Source organism: Mastomys coucha, unplaced genomic scaffold (genome assembly GCF_008632895.1).
Source record: "Mastomys coucha isolate ucsf_1 unplaced genomic scaffold, UCSF_Mcou_1 pScaffold18, whole genome shotgun sequence".
Lineage (NCBI taxonomy): Eukaryota > Metazoa > Chordata > Mammalia > Rodentia > Muridae > Mastomys > Mastomys coucha.
In genome coordinates this window covers 6,896,443-6,905,579 of record NW_022196900.1, presented here as the reverse complement: position 1 = coordinate 6,905,579, position 9,137 = coordinate 6,896,443, and the positions used below count along the sequence as shown (strand labels likewise).

Here is a 9,137-nt window from a genome sequence, read left to right as displayed (position 1 = left end):
ACAGGTTTCCAAATCCTCGGTTCGTGGAACCCCACGCAAGTAGGAGCTGCGGGACGGCATCCTACAAAGGACAATGTCCACACCGCCCAGCCTGACACTTGTGTCTTTTGAATGAGCTTCCTCTTCTTTCAACATCTGTACCCAACATGAGCACCATCATCAAATGCCTTGGGTCTCCTGCTCACACAGCCTTAGTATTGCTTTTCTCCAGCAGGAATGCAGGCCTGTCCCACTCTGCTTGGCGTTCATAGGTCATCCCACAGACAGACTCAGACTGTCTTTAGGAGGAAAGCCTAGAACATCTCTGATTCCGTTTCCAGTAGGCCACGAGGCAGAAAGTTCACTTCATACTTCCTTTAAAAATTATTTTAAAGATTCATTTCTTTTTATTATTTTTACTTATATGTATATGTGTCTGCTGCATTTGTGCAGGTGCCTGAAGAGGCCAGAAATGGGTCAGATCTCTTGGTACTAGAGTTATAGACACTTGTGAGCTACCCAACGTGGGATGCTGGGAACCAAACTTGAGTCCTCTGCAAGTGAAATCTAGTGCATTCAACCCCTAAGCTGTCTCATTTATGCAGCTTCTATTCCATGCCTCTTAACAGGTGACCCCATGGCGATCTTCCCACAAATAGTAGAGGTCACGAATGGGCAAAGTTTGCTCCACAGACATTGCTTTTTATATTGTTTTTTCTTTTTTCTCAAGGGATTGAGATTGTTCTTGGCTTAAACTATAGGTCTATATGGCCATCCCACAAGTGATCAGTGCTGTCTATCATGTGCAAGGACAGTGCTCATGTCATCCTATCTCACTGTAGGGAATGGCTGGCTGCTAGTTATGCTGAGGCCCTCCTAAGAGGGGATGGCTGGCTTTGGAGCAGAATTGGTGGCCCCATCAGCAATCAGAGCAGGTCGGCAGAATCTGTGTGAACTCTCCAGAACTCTGACCTGATTTTGATTTTCTAAGCATGACAAGCCCAGGATTGTTGATCAGCGTCTGCAGCAGGAACCACCTCGTTCTGGCTCTGGCTGAGAATCGGGGACCTAGGACAGAATTGGAGTAGAGAGATCAGGGGGTGGGGGTAGGGTGTTGCCTCTGCTATTCTCAAAGACTTTTGGAGCAGCTACCAACAATGCAAAGTTGTGGCAAAAGGCACTGGATCAGGACTCCTGGGATAATGAGTGGTAGAAGGATGTGAGCTATCCCAGACCTGTAGGGAATATTAGTGGGTGTATCTGAGTCCTTCAGGGGCAGGAGGAACTCAGAGGACTTCCGGTAAGCAATAGGGAGGAAAATCCCACAACTGATCTCCATTTTGGATATTGCACCTGCTGTGTAGCCTGAGGTGTGTATTGGCATCCCAAGACAATGTTCTGGGGTTCAGTTCCAGAATAGGTAGGTAAGCCAGTCTGCAGGGCAAGCCATGCAGCTCGGATGATGGGAGCTATGCCTCCCGAGAAGCTTGGCTTAAAGGGATGCAGAGCAAGGGAAGTGGGAAGGAGATCTGGTGCCTCTTGAGGATCTAGGGACTCCATGGGTATCATTTTCCACTCTGAACCCAGCACAGGTCCAAACAGGAGATATTACCTGCTGACTGGTTGAGGTACTTCACAGTTTTCTGCAACTTCCCATCCTTGTGGCTTGTGATCAGAATGTGGCAAAAGCTGACCAACACAGGGTTGGTGTGGTAATGGTCCACAAAGAGCATACCGATCCATGCACCGAAGCCTGAAACCCAGGTAAAAGCAGGTCAGTCAGGCTGTACCTCACATTATCACCCAGTTAGTGCTTTTTATAATACAATTGCTGTCCTTTTTTTTTTTTTTTTTGGTTTTTCAAGACAGGGTTTCTCTGTGTTGCCCTGGCTGCCCTGGAACTCACTCTGTAGAACAGGCTGGCCTCGAACTCAGAAATCCGCCTATCTCTGCCTCCCAAGTGCTGGGATTAAAGGCGTGCACCACCACCATCCAGCTGTCCTTCTTTTTTTAATTTCTGTTTTTGAGACAGAGTCTCCCTGTGTAGCCCTGACTGGCCTGGAACTCACTGTGTAGAACAGGCTGGCATTGAACTCACAGAGATAGATCTGCCTGCCTCTGCCTCTCCTATGCTGGCTAACTGCTAATCTTCTTCCCCCTACCCTCCAACCCCGGTAGTTTGAGTTCTTACGGAGAATCTACAGAGTGAGGGTAAAGATCTGGAAGGATTCTTGGAGAGAACATTCTACTCTGTGCATTCGATGGAGAACTCAAAGCTTGAAGGGGCTGAGAGCAGCCACGAGAAGAGAGAAGGTATTAACGAAGCCATGAGAAGACAGAGCATGTGTCAATGCGGATCTTAAAACAGCTGAGGGAAGGCGTCACCAGGCTTAACACTAGAAGCACTAATTTTACTTCCTCGGGAATAGCTTTGGTTTTAGAATATGTTAAACTAGATACCTTCTTCACTAAATGTTCAAGCCACAATACTGATACTTTGGAGCTGCGTTCTAGTCTCCAATCTATTTGGAAAGCCTGAACCACCTATCCTACACCTCAGTGGCCTCTGGTACTGGAAGATTCAGCAACCTTGAACCTTTGATCACACACCAGAATACACACTTCTTGGGTGTGTTCATAGGAGCTCATTGATTCTGCTGAGCTGGCTGTCTGTTCAGCCCTAAGGAACCTCCTGTTTCCACATCCCCAGTACTAGGATTACAATCAGAGAGTACCATACATAGGTTCTGGGGATCAACTTCAGGTCCTCAGGCTCACACAGTCAGCCCTTTAATGACTGAATCATATCCCCAGCCCAGAACCAAGTGCCTGGCTTTAAGACCTCTGTCGGAAGTCAATTGTAAGTCCAAATGAAGGTGTGAACTCATGGCCATCTCTTCCAGGTGTTCCCACAAAGGGATGCGACCAGCTGTTACCCAAGGAGATGGCCAGCAGGACTGCTACACACCCATGTCTGCACCCTCATAGCCGCTCTGCATGATGGTCCTGTCGATGCGCGCAATCAGCCATGTGCCCAGGAGGCAGCTGATGAGCAGCCTGGAGAGGCAGGCACCCAGGCCCAGCAGCACATTGTAGAAAAACAGGAAGTAGTTGAAGTTGTGGAAGGCTCTCCTGCAGACAGAAGCAAGCAAGAGGTAGCCCTTCTGTCAGGCAAAATGGCAACACAACCAGTTCTGGCTTCATCCAGGCACTAAACGGCAACTCTGTCTCCTAAGTTTATAACCTCATGATTGATGGCAGGTGGATCTGAGTGTTTGCCCACAGTGCTGAGGGATTTGTGGTCCCTGATGGGGAGTGGGAGCCCTGACCATATCACAGGGTGAGTGTTTCTTGCTTTGTGTGACCTTTGGATTCTTGCATGAGGCTTCTTAAAGGTCAAGAAAAACTACCTACGGGGCTACAACTGGCTTAAGGGTTTTAACAATGCTGTGATTCACCACCATTGTTGCCATAAGGACCTACCCAGCCAGAGTTGTCCCTGGTCCTCCAGAGAAAAAGTCCCAAAGGACCACCTGATGAAATGGTCCTGTTGCCTCAGGACCAAACTGCATCCTGAATGTCACAGACCCCTCTGACAGAGGACTGCTTGGCTTTGTCACTCTGGGTCCCTTGGTGCCCTATGCTGTGTAACACTCTAGAGTGGACATTAGAGGCTCTCACTGATCTCACAACACATGTAGCTTGTGTCTTTCTACTTCCATTCATGCTGTGGTAGCTGTCAACAATGCTAGTTCCTCCTCTCCACCCACTGCTTTGTTCCCCTCCTCCCCTGCCTCTCCCCTCCTCCCTGCCTCCTCAGTCTCCCCTCATTGTCCTTAGATCACTCAGGAGTTTTTGGTCTTTTACCCATGTGCCAGTCCTCTATAGCAAGCTATAACACTCTCAGAAGTGGTGGGTACAGAAATCTATCTCTCTGTTGTCGGTGCTAAGGTTTCCTCAATGAATGAATGAATGAATGAATGAATGACAAAGGATTGCAAGTACTTGGCTGTGCTGTCCATATTTAAGTGTTTCCTCTTTAAAACACCTCTTGAAGGAATGCACAGTAACATACAAACCGGGAAGCTGAGGCTCACACGTTTACTGAGGTTGCACAACCTCACGGGGCTCTCCTACTACTGGAAAAGGCAATCCTGGATCCCAGGTCATGTGGCCCCAGATCTCACCCCTGTGCACAGCTTTGTAACCTCTCACAGAATTCAGAGCACTCCAGAGCCCTCCCACCACTAGGCAGAAGGTGCAGGAGCCCTACATAGTCCATCTCCCTCCTCCACCCTCACCTGTTGTTGAGAGCCAGGGGCTTCTGCTTGTCGGCTGTGCCCAGCTTGGGCTGCAGGAAGAATGTGCCAGCAATCCACACTTGTAGGATTATAAGGCCCACGACTACGGATAGGGTGAGGCTGAAACACAGGACACGCCCAACCCGAGGTGTCTGTTCTACTGTTCCAGAACCTTCTGAAACACAGTGAGAGGAGAGAGAGACAGAGGAGACTGAGACAGAAACAGAAACACACAGACAGAGACACAGACAGAGACACAGAGAGAGACAGACAGGGACAGAGATACAGACACAGAGAGAGACACACACAGAGAAAGACACAGAGACAGATAGAGATAGAGACAGGGACAGGCAGAGACAGACAGAGACAGAGATAGACAGAGGCAGATACAGAAACAGGCACACACAGAGACAGAAAGACAGAGACAGACAGAGATAGAGACAGAGACAGACACACACACAGAGAGACAGACAAACAGAGAGAGAACCCCAACCAGAAGAACAGTAGAACAAGCTCTGAGCTGTGATCCCCACCCACTCCCAAACCCATGATGCATATGGGCAAAAAGAACCACAAATGGGAGGAGGCCCCCCAAGGCCTCATGATGATTCTCTAGTTCCAGATCATAACCCATGGTTGCCCGTGATGTCCCTTTTTGCCAAGGGTGGCAGTGGAGTGGCAGTCTTAAGAATAAGCGTAGCCTTGCAGTCCTTTCATGTTGAGAATGAAAGCCTAGAGTTAGTTGGAGAAGGCTGTCTGAGCACAGACAGGCAAGGCATTGCAGACACACAGGTGGCTCTAGGCAAACATGGTGTCAAGGTGTTCAGAGCAATGAGGTTCCCAGAGGGTGACATATGCTGAATTGACATGAGTGGCAGACTTGGTGGTGACTAACAGGGACTTGGGCTCCAGCCCGCTCCTCTCCTTCAGGCTTTCTAGCATGTGTCTCCTGGCTCCACCAAACTCCCAGGGCTCTTTTGGGGAAAGGGTACAGCACGCTCTCCGCAGTCAGCCACTCACTGTCTCCAGAGAGGTGGGTGAGGCTCTAAGAAGGGTAGGGATTCTACACTGGGTAACACAGCACAGCAGATGACTTCTCCATGATCTCTGCCCTTCCTTCCTGTTCCCCCTCTCAATTCATCCCTCCCCCACACAACTTGTTTCCTTGCTGGCAAGTGGGAGTTTAAGTATCCCACATAGGACTATGAAGGACCCACAAAATGATGGGAGAGGAAGCCTGTTAAAAATGTAGGATTCTGCCAGGCAGTGGTGGCGCACACCTTTAATCCCAGGACTTGGGAGGCAGAGGCAGGTGGATTTCTGAGTTCGAGGCCAGCCTGGTCTACAGAGTGAGTTCCAGGACAGCCAGGGCTACAAAGAGAAACCCTGTCTCGAAAAAAAAAAATGTAGGATTCCCTCCCTGTGAGGCACTGTGATGACCCATTCCTGGGGCATCAGAACAAGACCTTGGACCCAGGGCTGGATCCCCAGGATCAGTAAGAAGGAGCACTTACACCCCAAGGCCAAGTCCTTGCAGCATCTCCAGACCTCGGTGGTGGATGATGGGCAGCACCAGGCCGTACATGAGCATCATCCCACAGAGGCTCTGTACCACATGGATGATGAGGTAGCCTGGAGATGCAGTAAAAGGCATTACTAGGGTCCGTCTTGGCCCACTTCCGTACTCCTCCCCGCAGACAGACCTGACCTATGCCCTCTTCTACCAGAGGTACTTGGCACACCTGCTGGTGCTGCTTCCTCTGCCTAGCATGATTTTCCTATCTTTCTGCTTGTCCAGGATGCAGTTCAAATGTCAACTCCCCTAGAAAGCCCTTGAGTCCTGAGCTGGCATGGAGGACCACTTCCCCCTCTGCTCCTTGATGCCCTTAGCAAAGGCAGCCAGTGAGATGAAGGCAGAGGGGAGATGTTAATGGTGTTTCTCCACCATTCTCCAAACTCCCCAAAGCTAGAAGCTATGGCTGCTTCTCTAGCCCTTCTGTGTCTCTCCTCACAGCTGTGGCTCTGCAGGTGCCCAGGAAACATGCACTGTGTCACATGAGTCATGGGGTGGCACTTACCCCAGAGGATGTAGGCTATTTGCCAGCCCGAGTACCTTGCAATGGCCACCTGAGAGTTAGAAGGAAAAAAAGGGGAGGGTGTCAGAATAGAGTGGGAGACTCTTTCCCCTCAAGCCTTACACCTAGGACCCCACCTGATCTGAGGGTAACCCATTAACCGAAGCAGGTTCCTCTCATGGCTGTGTCTCAGGACGGGGGCCTGGCTTGACTTCTCTGTGCTCCTGCTCATCTGCTGCCCTGTCAGGTGTGGCTCAGCTCCCCTACAGACTCACCACACTCGCTGCTGAAGAGGGACTGTGGAACTTCTGAGGGAGGAAGTGTTTGTCTCCAGCCCACAGCCTCTTCATGTGCTTTCTGGGGAAGAGGGAAAGTAGGTGACATTCATAACTGTGGTGCTTTCTGTGGGGTCCGAGCTCAGTGAAAGGCCTGTGGAGGCCTGGGGCAGTCAGTGGGTGTCAGCTGCTTCTCCTGGCAGAGTTCTGATTTCTCTTCAGTCTTCAGGGTTGCTATAGTTCATAAAAATAATACATACTGATCAAGTCCTGACAGCAATTGAATCTGGTGGGTGAGAATATGTACGGTTTTTTTATTCTGCTTTCTATACTTCTTATTCTGTTATGGTGAATGCATACTACTTGATGGTACTTTTAAAACAGTAAATATCAGGAAGTCAATTTGTTGATAGCTTAACCTTATAGCAACATAAAGAAAAAATCAAGGATGGGCAAGATGGCTCAGCAGAGTGCTTACTGCAAAACCTATATTGACCTGAGTTCAACCCTCAGGACTCACATGGTACAAGGAGAGAACAAGTTCCCACAAGTTGTCCTCTGACCTCCACACATGCCATGCCATGTGCACCCACAGAAACACATCAGGCACACACCCACAATACAATAATAATACATCGCTTTGTTTTGTTTTGTTTTGCTTTGTTTTGTTTGAGACAGGGTCTTTCTACATAGCCTTGGCTGTATTGGAACTCACTATGTAGACCAGGCCAGCCTTGAATTTACAGAGATATGACTATTCTGCTTCCTGAATGCTGGGATTAGAGGCATGTACCACTGAAGTGGAAAATTCTGGTTTCTTTTGAAACTCGGTTATGTCATATGATGTTTTGCTGAGGCAGACAGGTGAAATGATGTTTTGCTGAAGCAGACACATGAGAGGATTATGATGTTTAGAAAAAATATATGATCCTACAGACAGTGGGAGGAGGCTCTGGCATTTGTCTGCCTTGCATCGAGTTGCTGATCTTTTCTTGTCATGACTTCACAGAAAGTAACTCGCCAAAGAACTTCTCGTGATATCCAGGAGTCTTCTTGCTACTTCTTTGGACTCAGGCTGACTGGCAGAGCCTTGAGGTTTCTTCTGGATTGAACTGCCTTTGCTGATTTGTGAGTGGTGATTTGCTGAGTGGCCTGGACTGCCACTGCCGATTCCTGTTGGTGTTGTGCTAGAGGACCAGACTGATGACAGCAAAGATTGGAATCGCCCCAATGTACTATTTCTAAGTAGGTCTACAATGCCTGTTTCCTAGTAACCTTTCTTTTCCACTACCTGTGGTAGGTGGTGGGCTAGAAGGGAGGTCGATGCTTTTAAGAATCCTTATTAAAGTAGGCTTTGAAAAATCTAAGCACAAATGTGAGTGTGGCATAGGGACAGAAAACCTCCAATCTGACCTTTACATATAGGCCAGGAACTGGACAGGGGTATCCGTGAAGTTTTAAAACTGACAGCTAGCTGGGCAGTGGTGGCACATGACTTTAATCCCAGCACTTGGGAGGCAGAGGCAGGCGGATTTCTAAGTTCGAGGCCAGCCTGGACTACAGAGTAACTTCCAGGACAGCCAGGGCTACACAGAGCAACCCTGTCTCGAAAAACAAAACAAACAAACAAAAAAAAGTGACAGCTTTTTCTTTATCCTGGCTAGCTCCCAAAAAAATGAGACTGGAAGTGAAACATTTAGGACCTCCAGTGGGAACTTCTGAGGCAAGCCTCGGCAATGGAATACAAGAGATGGAAGAGGATCCCAGGCACTAAAGACAAGATACAAGAGTTTGATACCTTGGTCGAAGAAAATGTTAAATGTAAAACCCGCCCAAGCTCAAAGCATCCAGGAAATCTGGGACACTATGAAAATACCAAACCTAAAAAAGAATAGGAATAGAGAAAGAAGAAATCCAGAGCAAAAAGCACAGAGAATATTTTCAACAGAAATCATAGAAGAAAAATTCCCTAACCTAAAGAAGGAAGTGTCTAGCAAGGTACAAGATATATGCAGGGACACAGAGACACAAAGAGAGAGAAAACACAAGCATGCATCCTCTTCCTGCACTACTGTTCTTGAGGTAGATGCTTACCTCTGGACTCCACCTCTACAGATGTTCCCTCGCGCTAGACTTACCTGCTAGGAGCCCAGTAAGAGTGGAACAGCTTTGTTTCCTAACAGTGAAACAGAATACACAAGGCATACCAAGGTCTCAGGAGGACTTCCCCTCTGCTCAGAGCTTGAGCATGCCATTTTATTCTTGTTGAGTCTCAGCATTGTCAAGTGTAAACACTGAGAGGAAAATACTCACCTCCCAAGGATGGGGTGAAGGTAGCAAGAGGACTCTGAGCATAATGGCATAATGGTAGATCATCATAGATGTCCAACCTGAGAGTTAAGCTTATATTCTTCTCAACCGAAGGTGTGTTTGGCCACACCTGGCCCTTGTATTCACTCCCCATGGCCACACTAAGCCATGCAGGTACTGGTCAGACACTGGTCAGA

The 9,137-nt window shown here is 48.4% G+C and overlaps 1 protein-coding gene across 1 annotated transcript in view; it reads right to left on the bottom strand.

The window, feature by feature from the left end:
• Positions 1-712: 712 nt before the first annotated feature.
• The window catches only part of LOC116095949 (stimulated by retinoic acid gene 6 protein-like), a 53,200-nt gene continuing 44,775 nt past the window's right edge, over positions 713-9,137 (bottom strand). Inside the window, exons 16-22 of the mRNA XM_031377295.1 lie at positions 6,631-6,715; positions 6,359-6,407; positions 5,795-5,912; positions 4,281-4,400; positions 2,948-3,111; positions 1,592-1,732; positions 713-1,047 (exon numbers count right to left, since the gene is read on the bottom strand). Of these exons, the coding sequence (XP_031233155.1) occupies positions 899-1,047; positions 1,592-1,732; positions 2,948-3,111; positions 4,281-4,400; positions 5,795-5,912; positions 6,359-6,407; positions 6,631-6,715 (826 nt within the window). The 3' untranslated portion in view covers positions 713-898. The remainder of the gene's footprint in view (positions 1,048-1,591; positions 1,733-2,947; positions 3,112-4,280; positions 4,401-5,794; positions 5,913-6,358; positions 6,408-6,630; positions 6,716-9,137) is intronic.